Source organism: Trichoplusia ni, chromosome 1 (genome assembly GCF_003590095.1).
Source record: "Trichoplusia ni isolate ovarian cell line Hi5 chromosome 1, tn1, whole genome shotgun sequence".
Classification (NCBI taxonomy): domain Eukaryota; kingdom Metazoa; phylum Arthropoda; class Insecta; order Lepidoptera; family Noctuidae; genus Trichoplusia; species Trichoplusia ni.
In genome coordinates this window covers 14253291-14276327 of record NC_039478.1, presented here as the reverse complement: position 1 = coordinate 14276327, position 23037 = coordinate 14253291, and the positions used below count along the sequence as shown (strand labels likewise).

The following is a 23037-nucleotide window of genomic DNA, read 5'->3' as shown; positions in this document are numbered from 1 at the left end:
TAAAAATCCGTACTTGTTCTTACTTGTACCTGATACTTGAGCGTTTGTTTAAAGTGCGGCTCAGTGGTTCGCCTGATCACGCGAGTTTTGCGCTTATGCAGCCACTTATCCCCATCGCGCAGGTAGCACTTGACATACGAGTCCGGCACTTCTCCGTTCACGCCGTACACACGACGAGCATGCGATACCTGATAACGGGTTTGAATAATACAATAATCTATACATATAATAAAATTGTAGAAAAGTGAAAACTGTACATTGAATATTTTTAAAAAAGAATAATTGCAGGGTGGTCTACGAACGATTCCGATGCCGAAAATATGATTTTTAGAATTTTTGTCTGTTTGTCTGTATGTATGTCCGGAAAGATCTCGGAAAGTACTGGATATTTTTATAATAACTATCGTGAGACTGATTCATTATTAAATGATGTAACGGTTTACTCACGCGTATTTATCGGGGTAGCCCGACTAGTTTCGGACCCAACCGGAGTCCTTAATCATGAGCAGACGCGGCGGGATCGCGAGTCGAACTGTTCGACTGTCGAGTTCGACTCGCGATCCCGCCGCGTCTGCTCATGATTAAGGACTCCGGTTGGGTCCGAAACTAGTCGGGCTACCCCGATAAATACGCGTGAGTAAACCGTTACATCATTTAATAAAGTACTGGATAGATTTGATTCAAATTTTCAGAGAAATCAACAAGAGGTCCGGTCAACATACTTTTTACTTATTATCTCGCTTTTCGTTACAGGGGGTGAGCAGGAGCCTTTTATATCTATAAACAAATATCAAATTATGTCATAAACTACTGAATATATTTCGTTCAAATTTTGCATGAACCTTATCGTACACATGATACAACAAATATACAAAAACCATAACGCTACTATGCAGGGGGCATGAGCAGTAAAGTTTTAAATTTTTGGAGTCACCCGTAACATCGTGTAATACAACTATGAGGTGTATTTTCACCCCATTGAGTAGTAAGCAGCACGGTCATCAATTTACACAAAAAAACATCACGGTATTTATCTTAAGACTTTTGGCAGAGCAATAATAGGATTTTTCGAAAATAAATCATTTTCACAAAATTAGTCATTTTATCCTCTTTCAAGTCTGATATAGGCCTACCACGACTATCTCACAAGTAAAATAAAAGAAACATAAACTAATACGTTTTTTTTATGCAATTGTTACCGTAATCGGTACATTCTTGAAAGAAAGGAACTTAAATTATTTTTATTTTTATTGATGTACTAAAATTACTCAAGTTCAAATGTGGAATGCCGTAATATGACTTTGTATTTATTTACGATAGTTGTATATACCTACGTCTTCAAGATCAAAACATTCGTAGTGACACTCAACCCAAAGTTGCATGTAGTTCACATTGATCTCATCTATAAATATGCAACAATAAATTACTGAACGACACAGTTAATTATTACCTTGGTTCATCTGTAACAAAAATATAAACATTCAAACAAAAAAAAAAGCCTTTCAAACAATGAAATAATGTTTTCTTAAATTTGCAACATTACATAGGCCAAAAGTATTTCGGATAAAAAAGCCCAGAAAACTTGCGTAAACTGCATAATAGGTATGCAATGTGAAAGATCTGTACGACCAAAGCTATCAATGAATAAGACCGTACGCTAGACGGTTTTTGACATTATGTATCTATTGATAGAACAATGTCCACTGATACCTGATTTTTCAACATTTTAACGATTTGATCGGTCTACATCCGCCATTACAGAGACCGCACACGTGGTCATCATCATTCCCCTGCCCTTATCCCAATTATTTTATTTGGGGTCGGCGCAACATGTCATTTTCTTCCACACCTTCCTATCGGCCGTCATCTCACAAGGAACACTCTTTACAGCCATATCGTCTTTCACATAATCCATCCATCGTTTCTTTGGTCGTCCTCTTCCCCTATATCCATCCACATCCATGCTTAACGCCTTCCTTACCACATGATTTTCATTCCTCCGCATAACATGCCCATACCATGACAGCCGGTTACCACGTAGTTTCTCTGTAACCGGTGCCACTTTCAAACTTCCCCTTATATACTCATTTATTACTCTATCCGCTCTCGTAACACCACACGTGGTCCTTCCAAAAAATCCTTTAACAATTTTTTGTAATCTCTACTTATTTAAAATTTTCTCCTTTGGTAGCCTGGTAAAAACAGGGGAAGGAATGAGACTGAATGAGTTTCTGAGATCCCAAAGCTAAGCCGACGAGGATTAGGAACATATTTTTGGAAATTTCCCCAATAAGGCCAATAATAGCGTGTAGCTATCAGCACTTACAGCCGTCATACAACGTCTGGAAAATTCCTTTTTATTGTCGGTATCGACAGCCTAACCTCACAACCAACCTCATGTAATCTTTATTTAAGTTCCATTTATGCAGTAGGGATGACGGTATTTTACTTCAATGATCGTCAGGTAGGTTAACGAATAAAATACGTAATTTTTCTTTGTAAATTGGTACAGTAAATAGAACTCATGCGCATGAAGTCACTTTTATGTTCATATTTTGCTTTGTTGTACACATATCCTATACTTTAGATTTTTGTCATTGTCAATTTAAAAAGAAGGGGTGTCTGATAGTTTTTTTTTATTATCACGCTATTTATTTATCAGCAATTTAAAGGCAAATCATGATCAAAACACCAGGGGGTCAAGATAACACGTTTCCCACCTTTTTTATTTTAGAAATAGTCCAAATGTTTGTGAGGAAGATCAGTTTTAATATTAAGAGGACAATCAAACATAACGTGTTTCAGGAAAGCGTTTATCTGGGCGCAATGTCGCAAAATCTTATATCTTCTGAAACTATATAAAATCCACAGTTACCGAGCCTGACTCTCACTTCACCAGCTCCGTCCACAAAAATAATTTGACATCTTCTTTATATCGTCAGAAAACATCGTGTGTGAAAATAACAACTGTCTGGCTATCACTGTTCCTGAGAAACAGCCAGGTGACAGACTGACGAACGGACACCGGGTCCTCAGTAATATGGTTCTGATTTACCTCTTTGGTTACATTATAATAATAATTTTATGATAGGTACCTCATAATCACTGTCATAATCCGTCTAGCAATTTCAGGTGTAAGCCGTCCCAAGAACAGACGTGCTCGAAAATCATAACCCACCCAATTAGAAAATGGAAAACCCTCGAAAGTAAAACATTTTTAGCAGAAGTGCTAAGACTGAGTTATACACTCAGTTTCCTACTTCCACCTCCCCCCCCCATGTTTAACATGTCTAAACGAACACTCGCACATAATTCACGTTTAAATTAAAATAGTTCAATTCGTTCGGAAGCTATGATGTCGCAGACAAACAGACAGGCAGGCAGATATGTCAAAGTTATAAACCCCTCTTTTTGGGATTAAATAAGAAAAATTCATTACAGCTCTGAAATATTTGACACCAGGATAGTATCGTAAACGATGAAATGTGTTTGATTCAAACATTTGATAGTCTTTTTGGGCCGCTCAAGATTCATTATAATTTAGAAATAAAAAGCAAGCTTATAATATAAAAAGTGTTTCATTTTCAATATTGCATTACATTTTTGAGATGATCGTTATTATTAAACTTCATAGTTTTTCACATCTTGAGAATCACGCAGACAAAGTCGCGGGCAACAGCTAGTAATTGTTATAAAATTAAATACCAAAGAGTTGAATTTTATAGCCTTCTTCAATAATTACTACATATTATAAAATAGAACCGCTTTTTCTGTCCCTATTTCCCCTTGACCACTTAAATCTTTGAAATTACTCGACGGATTTTGATGCGTTTTTCTTTAATAGATAAAGTGATTTATGAGGAAGGTTTTTAAGTATAACCTTTGCATATTTTCATACAGGAACATAGTCAATTTTAGCGATTTCAAAGGTATTTACTATTTTTCTACGCTTTCATTGCAAACGCTGACTTAACCCCAAGAGCTACATCAAAATAATGTTCTACAATATTGTAAACCATAAAAAGATCTACAAAAAAGTCTCAGACAGTATATACCTATCTTTTAAGGTTGACTCACCATAACCATTTTTTTGGCTAATAATTTTATTCCAAAACAAAACTTATTTGCGAAGCTGTTTTTGTTGAGGTGGTAATCCTTATCAAAATCAAAATAAATACGACAACTATTGAATTTTTCAAACTTCAAACGTTTATTCTAAAGTTTTTCATTACGATGCAGCAACGATGGTGTGAATGCTTATCAAAACAAAGAACAAATTCTTTGGCGTATATTAGCACTGCTCCCGTGCGAAGCCGGGGCGGGTCACTAGTATAATTAATATAATATGCCTATAAAAATTAATCCCTTTTTTCCTTGGTCAAGGCATCACGCGTGAACTGCTGGACCGATATCGTTAATTCGTTTTTTGTTGTATTTATGAATGTCAAAATTCTTATAAAAGAAAAAAATAAAATAAAACAAAGAATAATTAACTCCCATATTTAGTTATCCTGACTTTTGTTACTATAGTGATTTGTTGGATCCATCTCTACCCCCAAAAATGTAAAGGCACCGGGAATGGGACCTACGTATTTAGGCGGGTGATGTCGCGGAGCACAGCAATAATAATTACTACTGCGGCTCGAAGACAAAATATGCTTTCCAAACACTAACCTCAAGTTCCAGTTGTCCCTTGATCATGATGATGCTGATATTGATCTCTGCGTGGAGCGGTGGCAGGTGCGCGTTCCGTGGCGGCAGCTGGCCGGGCCCCAGCGGCACGGCGTCCTCGTCGTCGGCCAGCGCGTCGCATGCGGCCGCCGCCGGCACCGCTGCCCACATGCTGCCCTTGCGCCCCGTGGCTGTGCCTGTGTCACCCACATATTACGTAGGCGCGGCCGATGTGAGCGCCGCCCGTACAGTACTCGCTCACGAGCGATACTACTGCTGTCGTCTGATCACATACGGTTAGCGGGCCGTGACATCATTATAATTATTCTAATTGTTTATAAACATTTAGGAGTAACAAAAACCAAATTACGAAATGATAGTAAACCATTCAATCGAACACTTAAAATGATGAAAAATAAACATTTACATAAAATAAGCACGTCAAACAGCTTCGTGCCAATGTATACAGTTTTATTTAACAAATAATCGAATCTTTCCTTTCCTAAACATTTAAATGGAAGAGAAAGCGTTTTATCGTGTGCAGCCAAGAGTGGAGTCGAGTTTCTAATAGTTTTCTGAAGCGTTCCTCAACGAATTATGGTAAGCATTCCGTGTCATGAACAGCCATTTATTAATTGTTAGGAAAACTTGCGCTTTGTGGAGAGGAATACCGAAATCATAACTCATGCCACCGCTGGATTCGGCGAGCCGCGAAAACCGCTACGACATGCGCGACCGCGACCTACTTTAGAAAATATAAGAATCTACTTCCCTATTCAATAAAATTTAAATGAAACGTAAAACGTCATAATGAACTACTGCCTAATTATAATAGGATAATATTATATTTACAAGAAATCTAATAGATGCGCTTTGTAACAATGAGTGACATTCGTAGAGGTAATGAAATCCAAACATCCTAGGCGACACAATGCCATCGAGATGAACGTAGACGGGCAGCCGAACAGACGGTACACAAAGACAGATGAAGTGAGCGTGATCGCCCGCGGCCGGGCATGCGTCAGGACAGTACAGTACAGACACAGTGAAGTGATGAGAAGCTTCGGGCGCAGCCACATTCAACGGTGCGTGCGCGCGGCCGCCGCGCAAGCGATGTATGACCCATGCTACTACGTGCCCCCAATGTCTACCCTGGCTTTCGCCGGCACAGCGCTGGCCCGCGAGCCCCGCCCTGCTTGGCTGGTCAGATGCAAACGAAACGGGACGAGCGGGCGCAGTCAGTGCCAGCACGGGACAAGGTAGAAATGCGGGAACTGGCGGCCGTCGGACGTCACAAGGGATCGCGTACACCGTCACCGCGCACGAACAAACCCTGTTGGGGAGTACGCGCGGGCGCGGGCACGAACGAGCAGTCGCTTACCGAGGTGCTAACGGTCCGTCGCTGCTGACCAAACAAGCACAACACAGTACAAATCAGTACTACCCTCAATGTTCGCATCGTCTAATGGTTGCTGTGGTGTAACTGTGGGGACTCGAATTGGGCAAGTTACATACATATTTCAGATTCACCTTATTTTCGCACATGGTTTTTAAAGGCAGAAAGCCGAAAGGGTGGTAGTGTGAAAATAAACAAATAAATTAATTAATTGTGATAAGGACGACTCTACGGGGGAGTTACAGTTTGTTGATAACATAGTGATAATACTTGTTTCATGATAGGCTATATTAAAGCTACATATATAATTGTTCAAGTTACGGGTTCTATATTTTGTAGTTCTTAAAAATGTATGGCTTGTTATAAGGTGAAAGCAATAAATTCCTTCCGCGTACATGTAGAGGCTCTCTTGCCATTATACGAAATATAACTTAGTGATTAAATTTAGTAAGTTACTTACGCCTGGCCGTGGAGCCGGACAGCGACAGAGTACGGCCGAGTTCTCCCTTGACAGCTCGCAGCGAGCGTAAGATGTCGTCCGGATCGCGTCGTACGCACGACGAGCGGCGGCGCTCGTTGCGGCGCGCGCTCATGGCGGGCGACACGTCGCCTGCCCCACCTTCTATACAACCGGCACTAATGTACTTACTTTACCGTAGTCATGTTATTCCAGGAACCTTACCTCTATGAAGTAAATAATGATTACTATATTCATCCTTTTTATGTTTAAGACACGAGTCGAGTGAGTATTAAACTGTGATCGTTGTAGGGATTTATAATCTTAAAATATAGTGTTTAGGATTTCCTATAAAGTTAATTGAAAAACAATATCTTTACCCTTTTCTTGCTGTTGGAATGAGGAACGACGAGAACCAGGTAATGATCGAGAGAAATCTTTTCCGAGCTGATACACTTCGACCTCCAGAGTTTCTGACTGCGAAGAGCCTCGCCGAGAACCTCCTACCCAGGCGTGGTCAGGATGTAGTAGTGATGCACATTCTCCAATGGAATCCACATCATCTGGAAGCAATTACAATCTCAAAGTTTATACTATAACCTTTTCATCAAAACTACGGAACCTAAGTCAAGGTAATCGTTAATCGCGGATCCAATGCATCCATTTAACAGAAATTACATACGAACAAACACGCATGCATATTGCTTCATACAACATTCATATTTACCGTCTTGCGGAATTTCCCATGGTTGTCACTCACTAACCACCTGGGCATATCTAATACCCTTTGCGTGACTCAAACAGCATCAAGATGTTTTCACCCTCGGCAATTTTCTGTTGATACTTGGACTTGCAAAGCACAACTAAGGATACCTAGTAAAGTCTAGGCATTAGGAAGGGGCAAAAGGTGACATAGATTTACAGTACTTAAAACCATGTAAATCTACTAATAGGGATATAGCTATAGAGCGCTTAAAATCCACTTTGTTACCTTACTTATTGATTGCACACTTATGCATATTACTGGAAAATTCAACCTGGATCCCAATTAGTAGACTTTTGGAACATTAACAATCACATTTATGTAAAAATAAGGTGAAAATGCCGATGTGACATGAAGTAGTAAGAAGTAGATAAGTGAGCGGTGACCATCTGGGACGTAATAGGGGTTGGATCCGCGTTCGGTACCTGACACCGAACGCTGGGAGGCGAAGTCTCCTCGGCGTAAAGCGCGCGCACCAGTGAGCGAGCCTCGCGGCGAGGCGTTGGCAGACCGCGGCCCGCGCTCCTCCAACGTCCACCACACTGCACGCTCCTCAGCAAAGGCCTTTTCGATTTCCATCTGGAAAATACAATTCATAATAAATCGTTATAAATACCATGAACGGTTTAAAAAATTGTAAATCTAGTCTGTCTTTTTAATTACCACAGTGGAGAATTGTTATTTTGTTTATAAATATTTTTGTGACAGTTACTTACAGTGCATTCTCCAATCAAAACTGGGTCGATGCCAGGGCAGGCATCCCAGAGAGTGAGCTCCAATGCTCGGCCTGCCAAAAGGTCGGCGGTGAGTCCACCGAAGCTTAACGTGGCGTTCCATACGGGGCTGCATGACGCAGAGGCTGGGTCTGTCTCGACTGGTGGGCAGCTCTCGCTAGACAAATTGTTAAATAATGTGTCACTCTCTTGTAAGATGAGAAGTATGAAAGGTTTTCAGATCCGGTGTTAAGGCGTTTCGAACCAAGGATTTTTATTCCTTTGTTAGAGATTCTACAAACAAGAACAACAAAATTCGCATTTATAAAGAGATTGTTTATCAGAGACAGTTTCGTCTTCTATATTTTAATATATAACATAAACTTACAGCGACGGCAGGAGACGTATTCTGGCGAATGCTTCAGGTTCGTCACCATAGCCCAGGGTGTGGTCTCTGGGCGGCAAGTCATCGGCAGCTATGAGCACCACCACCAGCTTGCGCAGGTCGCACTCAAACCACACTTGCAGTTGCGCACGCGCTGGCGGGCGCTCGCGGGCGCGCTCCGCACGGTCTTGCTCCTACATATGAAACGAGCATAATAAAATAACCATCTAACATATGTAAGTTGTACAACAATGTGACTGTTAGTATATTTTATCTAATAAATAATCAAACATTATAGAAGTCAGAGTGGTACTCGATGATCTCCATGATATTTCTATAATGTCACTATTTTTGATTACGTCACATAGCATATACAACTTAGACACTTGACTTCTAACGTACAAGTAAGGATGACGTCTGCATAAACAAAAATTATAACAAAAAAATATTAATTTCCCAAGATATGTTATGCCAAGTCTAAAAGTAATAAACTTTTGGGGAATGCATAGTACTTTATCAAGTAACATGCAGCAACCATCAGCTAGTTATCAATCCTCATCAGCCAGAGAGAAATTCATAGTCTTATCCATTCTGTGCGATTAATAGCAATGCAATCATATCACCATCGATATTTCAGGACTTTTCACTTCAAAATATTACGTTAAAGTAACATGCGTCGGGCTGAGGCATCTCTATGAAACACAAAGTAATGAATAAAATCGGATGTTCTCATCCGCCATGCAGGAAGCTGTATCATGCTGATACCGGTCTCACAAGCTGCATGTACCTACTGATGTAGTCGCAATATACGTTCACCCGGACATTCTCTAAGGATTATGTTATCGACTATTTTGTGGCTTATGCCTAAGTTATATCTAAGTATAGAATTGTTTGCAAAAGCTTCTTATGGGATTAGGGAAGTCTATATCAAAGTCTACTTTATAGAGTTGCAGCGCAGGAACATAATTGTTTTCTACTATATATCTAGATATATTAAAATATTCTTACAAAATATTAATTAAATGTACAAAAGTGTATCTCCTTAAAAAGTTTCAGTAATTTCCTGTCATTTCAACTAAAGCGTAAGGAAAGCTGTTGTATTTATAACTACGCTATTCTATGACCCATGTATGGAGGTACATACTTTATTTATGTAGTGAATAATATTTGACAGCCACTTAATTCAAACTGACTTACTTTATAATAACAAAAAATACTGTAGTGAACATCGGTATCTTGTTGTTGATAATGTGTCTATTGCAGAGCATGATGGTATGAATTGCAACGGCGCGGTCATTCACATTGACATTGAAAACAGTCTCATAACGAAAGAACACATTAAAACTTTAAAGCGTTAACAATACACACGTGTTTATTCATCATAACAATGACAAAACGAAAAACTGGATGGTATAAACATTTCATGAAGTTTTAACGAAAATCACATTGTTTGTATCAAATATTGATATCACACACAAAGGCTTCACGTCTCATACGGTGCTTTAGACTAGATCAATATGCACAAATCGATATTGTGCAGCTCATGCATATTTGAATCTGAAAGTAGTGGGTCGTAACAATCAACTACATAAGAGCGGTTATGTACATCGTGTCGCTGTAAGGTGTCGTCATCACATGACAGAAGCGTCGGTGCGCGCCTGTCGTACAAGGTGTTCCGTGCGGTGTACCGTGCTGCCACCACTCCAAGCTCCTATCGAGACTAGTCGCTGCGAGCGCCTTCCATACAAGTGCGGCATCACACTAAACTAAGTCAACAGCAAGACTCGGTAACAGACACTCGATGCGCTAGATACGAGTATGAGACGGTACAAACGGGAGAGCTGTGGCGCCGCCGGTCGCGAAGCTGCCGCGCCGTCCTCGCTACGTCGGTCGTCACTGCTGCACTCTCTACCTTCCCATTTGCACTACCTACTGTGTCACTGGAGGCTCTTCACTTTATGTAAGTGTATGAAGTGAACTGTCGGTGCCGTATGTCTAACGCCAAAGTGATTTCAATTATGTATAATTTTGTTGTCATTGGCTAAGCTGAAAGCTGCGGCGTAACTAGGTTCACTACGTCTTTATTCGCACAGTCGGTAGACAATGAACGCTAATCATCCACGGTATCCTATAGATGATATTCGATGCCGGGACGAGTCCCCTAATCTACCATCGAACACTAATATTGTAGTTAGCGTCTGACAACACTTACTTATCATAACGTGTTTCATCATTATTTGTGTATTTGCCGATCATTCCCTAATTCCGCCTGGCGCCGATGGCGACATTATGAAATTGGTCAGGTGATAGAAAAAATAAAAATCTGAAAATAAGTAGGTAGCATTTTTTCACACACTTCACTTAGGATTATAATCATTATACAAACGGTAACGTATAACGAATATAGATAACAAATAAAGTTTAAAATATACGTAGGTGTATAAATATTTCAAGTAAACAAACAGAGCATCCCTTTCTCTAAATAGTAAAGGTTAACAAAGTTAAAATACATCTACGATCGTATATAGAAACACTAATCTCTTACAACTAGACTAACGTGGAAGATGTTTGACTGATTAGTGCTACAGTATCACAGCAGGTCAGTGGAGACCAGCCCCTGCACTCCGTTACTGTGCCCTAACAAAACACAAAGACACTAAACATTTGTTATGTTGACTTTTTACTGAAGCTACGCCTTTGTAATTTGTTTGGACAAAGAAATAGTTCGGTGTCAGAGCTGCAGTGATCGCGCTTCGCGTGGCCTCAGTGACATGAAACGAGCGATGGAACAAACATTACACCAGAAAGCACCATCAACTCCTCATTACATGTTAAAGAGATGAACATATTAACTAACTCTGAAATACATCACGTTTATAAATCTGTACAATAGTTTGTCTGATCGTATCATTTAATTCCATTTAATTCCTGAGTCGTTCTAGGGCTCGTCTCTTTAAAGCTCGTCCTCAAAAAATCTTTACCATCTAACGATTATATGAAATAATATTGTGATGTTAGTTAGTTGATCACCTTAAGATGCTTCTGTTACTAAAAATGTATGTAATTTTATAACTTATTTATGTATTATGAAATGCTTCAGAATCTACGAATATATTTGAGACATGGAAGATGATCTACTAACAAGTTAACAGTGACAGAAGACCACACAGTACATGTAGTAATGAATGATCCGAGAAGCGCAGAGGAGTAGGCACCGAGTGACAGTCTCTACTAGAGTTCATGAAGGAGCGAGCGGCTGCTCAATGTCTCATGGGTTCACAACACATATTGTTACAATTAAAGCCTATGTATGGGTATTATACCGGGGTTTTCGGCAATTTCCGTCGAGTCGGCGACGATGGTGATTTGTCGGTATCCGGTTCTGTGAATCAAAACACAGGCTGATGTACTATTGCCGAGTTGTGAAAAAATGAATGAGCATAGAATAACACAATGCTATTTATAGTTCAAGAATATAAGAAAGTGTAAAATAGGTATACCGTGACACTGCTCAAGAAGAAGGCTTGAAAAATGATGGTGCAGAACAAGACAGGAAGAGAAAAAAATGCTGTTGACATAGCAATGTTTGTACAGATTAAGAACAAGAATAGAAAACTAAAAATAGGGTGAAGTACATTTCGTGTAAGCTACGCAAGTGGCAACTGTGTAAGTGTATTAAAAGGTAGAGATGGTAAAAAAACAGTCACGATCATTCTTAAATCGTCACAGGAGCTGGGATACTGTTTTTTGCTACAGGTCATTAATGATTAGCTGTGCAATTCGAACTTCTTTTCTACTAAACTGTGTATCAAGGGACAATCATATTTATAGCAAAGATATATAATTAATAAGACTATCTGGAAAATGTAATCCAGAGGAATTGCTTCTCAAATGTTAGGAGTCTAGATTAAAGTTCAATCAATAAACAATGGAGAAACCTGTGTTTGACGACGTTCTGTTAGGAATGTTGTGTGGTTTTATTGTCATGTGTATCCGTGTGTACCGTATAACGCGTGATGGTGCATGGAGGGCTGGTTGGCCTGCGCCGGCGTGTCGTCCATCTGCGGCGCGGGCTCCACCAGCAGCTCGACGCTGTCGCCGCCGCGCTCCAACACCGCGCACACTTCCTCGAAGCTGCGCTCCGTGAGAGGAACTCCACCCCATTCCAACACCTCGACACAATATTTTGATAATTATAACTAACATAATTGAACCAATGAGGGAATAGAGCGCCTAATGTCACTCTTAAAGTAATATTAAAGCAGTTTTGGAAGCGTGACAACGCGCTCTACGGCAAAGTGATGTCACTCTTCAGCTATTGCAATAAATTAAGTTGTGGTACTCCCTCAGAGCTTACTTTTTTATGATAGATTTTATACGAAAACGTAATACATTTTAAAATTCTAAACTTACCGAGTGTGTTTAGGTAAATGATTAATAAATTGAATATATGTATATTGTACTGTAATTAAATTAAGAGACTGACCGTCAGTAACAGGTGTTTTTATTGTTACGAGTCCACGTTGTGTTTATGGGTACTTATGTTGCCGTAAACACACAGTGGACTTACAGAAACATAACCTCTATTTCATGGGAGAGATTTAATCTCACCAGATGAAATTAATGTATTGTGGCATTTAAATGTTGTTGTTCGACTATATGTCGTAGTCACTTAAAGAAACATTCATTGATTTAAATAATAAATAGTCAGTTGTAGGACATATAAGTTAGGATGTCTCAGGAAATACATATGAAGTCCTGTTGATTTTTTTAAAAAGGGTGTACCTTGAATTCCATTATGTGCCAAACAAGAAAGTAAATTTGACGCTACTATTGACATCCATTCGAGGTTAGGTTTTAGGTAACATAATTTAGTTTGGTTTATTTCTTGTTGTATACGTACCTTGTCGCCTTGTTGCAGGCCGGCGAGGTCGGCGGGTCCGCCCGGCACGGTCCACACGATGACGGCCTCGCGGCGCCCGCTCGCGTCCGGTTTCCCGCCGACCACGCGCATGCCGAAACCACGAGCTGGAATCAATGACTCTATATTCGGCATCATGACAATATTACTTGTAGTATGCAAACATTTACGTAGACCAATCCATTATAAATGACGTATATTTCTGATGTTACAAACTATAAAACTCTGATGCCTCAATCTTGTTTAAGCCGACTACTTCTAGAAGGTGAAAACAGTAATAACAATAGTAGGAACTTACAGCGATGTCCTTTATCGTTCGGATCGCGGCGCAGTGAGACACGGCGCGGCGTGCGGTCATCAACATCATGAATAACAATTTTGATGGCTTCCGCGTCCACGGACATTTGGCGCGCCGCGGCAGATATGGCGGCCGCGGTGGCTGCGGACACTGACGCTATTGAGGCTTCTGACGCGTCAGAGCTCCGAGAAGCTAGAGCTGCCATCGCGTTAAGTGCACCTGTCTTTTGTTGCAGAGCTGCTATGTCTGGCCTGAGAGATGAATGGTTAGTAGTGGAATGTTCTCTTCACACAATGTAGTGCAAATAAATTTTCAACAAAAATCAGTTTAGTTTAACAACGGATTAACAAGAAAAATGACTTTATAAAAACGTAGGAAAAAACCACTAACAGTTGGCTGCCTCGTCGTCTTATTGGTCGGTCCTCATCGACGCTAAGGCCAGGAGCGATTTGTGGAGCTGAGCTAGGCTCGTCAGTGCGGTACGAGCCACGCCGAGAACTTGCACCGGCTATTACATCCACTGCTGATGATCTACGAAACAATTGAAAATATAAGCAGAACTAGTTGTATTTAACTGACAAATTACTCATTATTTCTGAGAAATTATTTTTGTACTTTGTAGCTTCGTTGCTACGGTGATGCTACGCCGGCTACGTCGTAGCACCTTAGCGATATTGTATTTGCACCTATATTAATTACAAAAATCTAGGTTTAAGCAAATTAATAGCAGTATATTTACACCTCAGACTCTAAGCTGGCCACCTTTTCCACGACTATTAGGGCAAAATGAACATTAATTACTTGATTAAATAATGTTACCTTCTGGACATAGCTGGCGGCGCCTGCAGTGCGGGCTGGTGCGCGGGCGAGTGCGGCTGGTCCTCGTCGCAGGAGCGCTGGCGCGGCGCGCGCACGGAGCGGCGGCGCGCGGGCGTCACCGTGCTCGGTCGCCGCGACTCCACCGTAGGCGTCGTGCTGCCGCCGCCCTTTAACTGCCGCCGCGGGCAGCGTGGTTACGAACTCACACTCGTTTTTTATCGATATACCAGATGGAAAGAGTGGTATCATTCTATCATTTTAATTGAAAAGAACTGCTTGCTTGCAGTTAAGATTGGGCATTTAAAGCCTAGCCGCCAAGTCAAATAAACTGGCCAACTATAAAGTCATAATCATAGTCTTAATCATTTTAAGTAATTTACATTTTAATAAATATTTGCTAATAAAATTACTTCGATGACTTTATATTTGTCAAGTACAGCATTTTTAGTTATTAAGGAATCAATTAAAAAGTTATTACTTTCGTTACAAAAGCACATAAAAGTTTGCCGAGTTCACCGATAACCATTACCTTCTCTAGTTCCTTGAGCGATGCTGGTGAGACATCGGAGTGTCGCCTGAGCTCAGGCGACCGCGGCGGTGCGAGGCCGGCGCTGCTGCCGCCGCTGCCGAGGCGGGCTTCTGAGTGGCGCCGCTGCAGGGCCTCGAGCACCGGCACCTCCAGCAGTGAGTCCGTACTGTCTTGCGCCGCGGGCGGCAGACGTGGCTGCGCCTTGCGCCGGCACACCGAACACCGCCATAAGTTCTGTCACATACGCAAGAATTAGTAATCAAAACTTAATGAATCCCAGGGTTTTTATAAAATTAGAATTAAGAAAAAAGCTATTTATAAAATAAACTCTCACAGCGTCCTCATCGGTGGTGGGCTTGGAGTATGAGGAGCAGTCCTCGCAGACGCGGTGCTGGCAGCCGGTGCAGGTGTGGTACGGCTCGCCCGGCTTCAGCGCCTTCAGGCACACCCGGCAAGCACCGGCGCGGGACGGAGCTTTACCAGCCTCGCTGTAACAAGGTTTGAGGTCGATGCACACACATCAGGGATACAATCTTCGATGTATACGTTTTACAAATTGTATTTTTACAAATGTCTGAACTTTAAGTTCACCAAGTTTTGCAAAGCGGCATATTTTTTCTATTACCTGTAACGTCACTATTTAAATCACGAATGTTACCGTTCAGTCTTAGCTGGTGTAGGTGCTGGCGGCGGCTGCGCGGGCGGCGGCGCCGGCGTGGGCTCAGCGACCGGCTCTGCGGCACTCTGCCGCGGGCCCAGCTTAGTTACTGAAACAACTTCACGTTATTATCCACTGGTTAATATCGCTAAACCAATTGATTGCAAGAACAATTAGTTAACTTCCAATAAAAATAAGACTATTTAGCGCTTAAAAGTGAACTAAAAGTCTCTGAAACTTAAATTACATTCAGATCATTGTTATGAAATACTGGATTGGAATGAAACGATGGGAATTCAAATAAGTCCGCAGTTTGTGTCTACATTCCGAGAAGGAATCTACTAACAATGCGTGCCAGTCCCTCACTCCCCCTCTCCTCTGTCCTGCGAGAGGCGTAACTCGCGATATTTCGCTATGAATATTAAGAAATGATCATGAATTCCATCTTGAACTCCTCTCAGGCGCTGTAAAATACCTTACACGTTCCTGTCTTGAAATAGAGAATAAAACACTCAAGTTGGAAAAAAACTTAATACTCTAAAAATGTTTGATATGCTTAAGTAGGACATAGGGGACTTCAGAAATGAGAAAAAATGTTTCAAGAAACGAATGTACCACGAACAAAAAATAAAATGTCCTGAAAACAACAACTTTTAAAAGATGTTCACGAAAAGGTGTAAAATTTTATTGAATTGTTTATTTATGTATGCCTTGTCAGGTAGACATAAATGAGGGTAATAACAGCCACTAGGAACAAGCACAAAACACCTCACACTTAAGGATGCACGGTTTCGAAGTTTATTTACGCATTTAACAAAGAGATCAATAATGTATAAACACCAGTAAACTATTTCTTAAAGAAGAACATCTACGAATAAATGTTTTCAAGAGATTACTTCCATAACTCGATTCTTTAACACAAATTTGTGGTCGGCCTGATAAATGGACTTTGTTTCAGGATAATATAAAGAAAATAGGGCAGCGCGAACCCTACCCTGGTTGTGAGCCCGGACTGGCACGCGATCGGAATGTTGATCTACAGGCATCCGGCTGTACGGAATGCATGAATTATTACGGCCTGAACATCTATTTTAAAAGCGCCATATTAATCTGAGTGGGATGTTAATGAAACTTTATGCATAGTAGAACGCTTAGGTACCGCACGATACCAAAATGATGTTATAGTATTAGTTGCCCCCGCAGGCGACCAGAGTTTCATATAACAGGGTGTGTACGTGTCACGAACAAGTCGGTGTTCTATTTATGTATCATTGCTTTAACGTGCTCATGTAGTGGTGTATTTTACTAAAATTTAGACACCTAAGGTTTCTTAGGTTTTGCTAATCTTATTGAAGTTTATTAGCCTGACCCATATTGCGATACTATTCGATAAACTGGTACAAGTAGCGCATCAAATACTGCTTTTAGGAAGTGATTGTCCACGTGATTCTGTATACGCGTAATATAACCATAGATTTATTTTTATTTTTATTTTTTTGTCTGGTTGTCTAAACGTTTGAGCGCGATTAATTCGGCAACGCTTTAAACTTCACTTAAAATTAACTGTATGTTTCATGATATTTGATTCTTAATAAGTTATACCAGATTCAAGAAGCATGTTGAAACTTTGTTCAAAAGATGTATGCAATTACATATGTTCATAGTAAACTTATCCATTTATATAATTTTCAATGCATCGCAAAAGCACTGAATTTTAACACGTAAATAATATCTACAAAATTAAGCACTTACTTAAATATTATTTGTTTTTTCTACAAAAACGTAACAAAAGCTACGACTGACCTAATTTGTAGGTTTCGTATTTGGATTACGTTTTGATTCGTGTACGTGTAAGTAACGGGTAAAACAAGAATTACTAAAGAAAATACATATTTAAGCAAGTATTTTCTTTGTTGTTTTTCTGTTATGTATTCGTATAAAATATTTACTTAAATAAGCATACAATCTTTGCAAGAATGTGGCATGAAATGTTGGAAAAAGAAAGCTGTAGTGACTGTAAATTGTTTGCGCAGGTAGAGCTTTTGTTAAATTACATTCATGCAAGTCGTACATTTTTAAATTAGACGCAAATAATTATGCAACTTGTCGTCAAATATGCAGCGTTGTTATGAGTGCGTGTTCGTATAGTTTTCAACTTTATATTAACTTTCCAAAGGGGTCATTGCTTATTACCCTAATTATGTCCAATAGTAGGTACTTACATATTTGTGTACCCATGTTATGTAAAGCTCTATTTTTGTGGTGGTGTTTTATAGTGAGAGGCTTATTTAGTTACCTTTGTCTTGGGCGGTAAGCAGTGAGGAGGACAGCGTTTGTCGCAGCTTGCCGAAGGTCCCCGGCGATTCGATGTGTCCGGGCACCGTGCTTGCTGTGTCCTCCGTTGCCACCATCTGCCAAAAATTAACACCATTTAGACTAGCAGATTAAGCCTTTATTTTCAAGTCGGTTGTTAAAGCTACGGATTTGGGTAAATCATGGATTTAACAGATAACAAAGAAAATAAGAATAAAAGGTCGTTTATTAGTGTACTCGGCAAAAACACTTGGTATTGAATGAGAACTCATGTCGTGGAAAGCGACGCTGCGCGGCGATAAAACTCTTCATACAAAAATAACGACTCCGAAATACTGTCGTAAATTTTATGGAGAGCAACAGATGGAGAATGAAATACATCAGAGGAGGGAAAATCAATATTGTCGTCTCCCGAACTAGACTGTACAGCGTTTTATTGCTCTGCTCGCGAATCTTCTGAAACTTTTTCTTCAGTAACTACCTACGAGTTACGCAGACCAAAATAGATGCGAATGAATGGGGTCACTCACTACGCTTTGTCAATAAGGATCGGTCGATAACTTTTATATGATAGGAGTACACCTAACATAAAACGGTTCGAAGTAGTTCTCGAGCGTCGTTAATAGGCTTCGGGCTAATTGGGAACGTGCTCGTAAAATAAGCTCTATAAATAGGGACTTATCCGCAAGTCTTCAGAAATTATTTTTTACATTGAATAAAATGCATCGACACATGTTGGAGTCTAAGAAGACTATAAACAAAGAAAGCCCTTGACGGATGTTGAAAAGCGGACGACGAATGAAATAGCGGGAAGGAAGGAGGCGTGGAGCCGCCGCGCCTCCGGTAGGTGACCTTACATTACGTGGCTTACAGGAACAGGCCCTAAAGTACTAACAAAATTAATGCGACATTATTGTTTGTTGGGGAAATCAAATAAAGGCTCACATACAGTAATTAGACTCTGCTACGCGCTAGACATTAGCAGAGTGCGGTATACCTACCAGGAAACCGATCAGTTAATACATATTTATATTGATTATGCTGTTTTTTAAAATACATACTACAGTGAGAAGAACAAGCCTCAGTTATCCAAAATTCATGAATATTAAATCGGACATGAAGCATTTGCCACAATTACGTCCCGGGAGAGTGTGCTGTCCGACTGACTAGGGATTCCTATTTCCTCTGTTTGTTACGCCGTCGTCGTATTTGTTACAAAACTACCTTACATATGTTATGAAGTAAGTGGCAAGCGATACCACACACCTTCATCGTGTGGTTACAACGTGTCATTGATACTGTGACCTTAGGTAACCATTACCTAGTAAGTACCTTTAAACACATTATTATTTAATATTCTGTTGTAAAAGGCCAGGGTCGTAGTTTGTACACATCTTTCGAATTGATTTTTGTACATAAAAAGTGATCCAACCGAATTTTTCTCCATAACGAATTATTTATATTTCTTCTATTGTGGTCGTTCTCTTCTTTGAGTAGTTGCCAACCTATCTATGGGGCATATAACAAATAGCTCTTTAGTTCTGCATTTGGGCATTCAGTTCACTCTGCAGTAGGTTTATCATACATAACACATACATCTCTGATACCCAAAATTAATGATTATATTTTGCAGTAGTTAAATCCGTTAATAGTTCGCACGTTATAAATATTCAAAGTATTTAAATTATCTTACAAAATTCAATCAAAATCTAAAAAGTCTCATATTCGCAAAGATGCTTTCTGAATTATGCAAAAGAGGTGGATTTGAATATAAGACAGGTTCGAAGCTATGATAGAGTGCGATACGTTGAGCACACGAACGGTAACTTCGATTAGCGTTACCGGCGGAGATTTTTCAGATAAAATGGGTCATGAACACAGCGTTCATGACCTACTGGAGAGGAGCGGGCGCGCGGGCGCCGGGGGCGGTGGACGCGGCCCTGGTTGACCCACTTGTTGCCTCAACCCGCTATTTACATTACAACTCTAATTGCTGTCGGCAAACGGCAGGTGTAAGCCTTTACTTTATCATCACCTTGGGACCAACCTTTCCTAATTCGTTGTTCGACTTGTGCAAATGTAATCCATTACCTTTCAACGTTAGTTCTTTTACATTTTATATTCCTTTGTCTTTTCGAGTGTGGATTCTTTTATTCGAATGGTTGTTGGATTTTAAAGATCTGTAATTAAATGTTGAATGGGTGTGAATTTCTTAAGGTTTGATATATTTATTCGCTGTCGACATGCGAGCAGCATTGTGCTGGGAACAATGGCGGTGTCAATGCCTCACGTGCGCGCCGAGCGGAGGCTGCGCGGCTACACCCACGGCCAGCACAAAGGAATGTAATTACGCGTCACCGCCACACACCATGATTGTCCTTATTTTGGCATATTTTGCCAAAATATATGGCATATTTATGGCCAAATAACATTTTAATACTAGTATGTTTACAAACGTGCGTGAGGTAAAATCTAGGTTACCTTCATCGAGAAAATTGCCTGCAAACACACTTGTAAGTGCAATCGTTCAAAGTTTTATTAAGTATCTTTAAATTGAGTATGGTAATGAAAGACATATCTAAAAATATTTGCATTTATTAAAGTTAACAAACCAAAAGATTAAATCGTGTTATTGTAAAAAGGGATACGAACTAAATCAAATCCATGGAATTACCGCGAGGTCGACTGAAGGGTGAGAAATTAAATAAGGTCAAGTCACAACTTCAGCAGTTTGGAGATAACTCTGTGATTAAATTCTGTTTATTGTGACTTTGTGGCAGAGGTTTGTGCCTCAAATATGAGTATGTGAGAAGGTTATACGATCAGTTAAAACTTTTGGGCAGTGATGAATGATGCCACTAAAGACACTGATATCAATGCTAGTGTTTGAGCCCACAACTGAGATGCAGTAGATCAATAATGGCGTCATCAATTGGTCATCGTCGACATCAATCATTGGGGCCAGAAATTTTGTGTCAGTTCAGATTACAGAGCACCAGGAACTGGGTAGTATGTACAGGATTCTGATAAAGAGGTATTAAGCCGATTGCTATCGTAAAGGCAATGCATGCTAGTTTCTCACTTGTGAACTAAGCTAATTCATACCAAATATTACTACAACTGAAATTCGGCTATGGCTGCTAATTTCAACAGAATCTGGCAGATAACAGTACCTTCGGTATAAAGTTAATGTGTGTTCAAGCGCAGGTGCACTGCATATAATTGTCCCAAAGTTATGAAGACGACAGACATACTTTAAGTTAATGCATTTTGATAAGGTACGAGTAATAGTTGAAAGAGTTTAATTATATTTCAAGTTTTTATAAATATCACCCATAAGAACGATTAAATGAAATAAAATAATGATTCAGGAAAAATCTGTTCATAAAAACAGACAGTTTAACAGCATGTAGTTTATTGGTAAAGTAATTTAACAGTTTCGGAGTCAGTCGAACCATCTTTCTCGCGAGACTTATGTAGGATCACGTTCAGAAATCACATTAAGGTAGTTTGAGCGGGGCCGGTCGGGGTTCTAGCTACACGCGAATAAATCTAAATCACCGAGGGCTTGAGTCTCCGCCTAAACCCAGTCTAATGCTCTTCACACCCGGCTGCACACATTACGGGCATGTTCCGCGATACCGCAAAACTACAGTTTCATGAAGCCTTTGTATTCCGTTTAACTTTCAAATAACGGCCCGTATTGTGTAGTCGTTTTGTTCTGTTAGAATACTTTTAATACTACAAGATAATACAATGTTGCCGGTTACTGTTATTGTTTCACAAATTTAGGTGTTTTTTACAGTTCTTTTTAATTACACTGTTACTGTTTGACGTATGCATATGATGCTGTTAATGGTTGAAACAATTGGGCTTTATGACTATATTTATGCGGTTGTAAATCCATCGCAATGAATTCTCTATTTTTCCGGGTTACAGTTGGGTGATATTTTATAGGAATGGCCTTTTCAAGATTTGATTTACTTTAGATTAATAAACAGACAAACATGTATGTTGAATGAATGTTGAAGCGTGACAACAAAAAATATAGTCATAGATAACTTTAAAATATTCCTTGTTTCATACTTATTCGTGCTGCTGGTATGAAGGTACCCACTGAAACTCGTTAATTTCGTTAGGCAAAGTTTGCTGGCAAGTTTGGGACTAAATATTAAGGCAAAACTGTAGTGAGGCTCATCGTCATCATAAGTGTTGAAGTGGAAGGCCGCAAAACACTTACCACTTAACATAGTTAAGATTTGACGCTCCTGTCGCTACACCCATCATTCTTAGAGGCAAATATTTTAGGAACGATCGAACCTTTAACAGCCGCCATTACAAAAGTTTACGCAAGCACCATCCGAGGAACATTACAAATTCTGTGGCGTTTATTGCTGAGGAAGATTAATTGTGGCGGGTGAACTCGCTTACTTAAATGTCGGAAACTCTAAGGCTTGAGTCGTTTTAGTAGTCGCTTCACATGTTTTTGGCAGAAAGCTGTGTTTGTTAAACTCACCAGCTGTTGCTTTCACAGTTGCCAGCGAAACATTAATATGTTTAAAATTTAAACGTCGTTAAACACACGTCGTATCAAGAAGGCAAACAATCGGTCGAGTCACAAACTTCTCGTAGCACCGAGCTACGGCGTAGCGCACGAATGCTTGCTACAACTTTTAGTTTTCGTGTACATAACTGCAAGGTTATTTATTTTCTTCATCTGAAACTAAAGTTAAACATTTCGTTTTATATTATCCAGTTGATGAAATAAGTGATACGTGTGATCCAAAGAAACATTTAGATTTAAAGAGCGCTGTTTAAAATTGTCGTATTATGTTCAGATTAAAAGTATTTGAGCAGATTTCTCTCGCACTCAAAGAGTCCAAATTTTATTTATATTTCAATCTAAATAGATATATCGGAAACTTTGGATGTTTTGTACAAGTTAATGAATCTACGACGCGCGTTAAGTTTTTGTTACATCAAGTAGGAATCCACAAGTATTTCGCTATAAGCCTTTATGGCAGGGTCGGGACGGCGTATAACCTCAGTAATCCTTTCATCTATGCGGACGAGTGGGGCGGGGTTCCAAATCGCATAATTTGACCGGCTACGTG

The 23037-nt window shown here is 39.9% G+C and overlaps 1 protein-coding gene across 1 annotated transcript in view; it reads right to left on the bottom strand.

The window, feature by feature from the left end:
* Window positions 1-23037, bottom strand: part of LOC113495665 (regulating synaptic membrane exocytosis protein 1) — a 92723-nt gene that overhangs the window by 2209 nt on the left and 67477 nt on the right. Inside the window, exons 4-20 of the mRNA XM_026874914.1 lie at window positions 17907-18021; window positions 15611-15728; window positions 15287-15440; window positions 14890-15186; window positions 14424-14596; window positions 13995-14135; window positions 13605-13855; window positions 13289-13413; window positions 12389-12557; window positions 11709-11767; window positions 8389-8579; window positions 8004-8178; window positions 7713-7866; window positions 6905-7087; window positions 6528-6689; window positions 4675-4868; window positions 24-188 (exon numbers count right to left, since the gene is read on the bottom strand). Coding sequence (XP_026730715.1) covers window positions 24-188; window positions 4675-4868; window positions 6528-6689; window positions 6905-7087; window positions 7713-7866; window positions 8004-8178; window positions 8389-8579; window positions 11709-11767; window positions 12389-12557; window positions 13289-13413; window positions 13605-13855; window positions 13995-14135; window positions 14424-14596; window positions 14890-15186; window positions 15287-15440; window positions 15611-15728; window positions 17907-18021 — 2826 coding nt within the window. The remainder of the gene's footprint in view (window positions 1-23; window positions 189-4674; window positions 4869-6527; window positions 6690-6904; window positions 7088-7712; window positions 7867-8003; window positions 8179-8388; window positions 8580-11708; window positions 11768-12388; window positions 12558-13288; window positions 13414-13604; window positions 13856-13994; window positions 14136-14423; window positions 14597-14889; window positions 15187-15286; window positions 15441-15610; window positions 15729-17906; window positions 18022-23037) is intronic.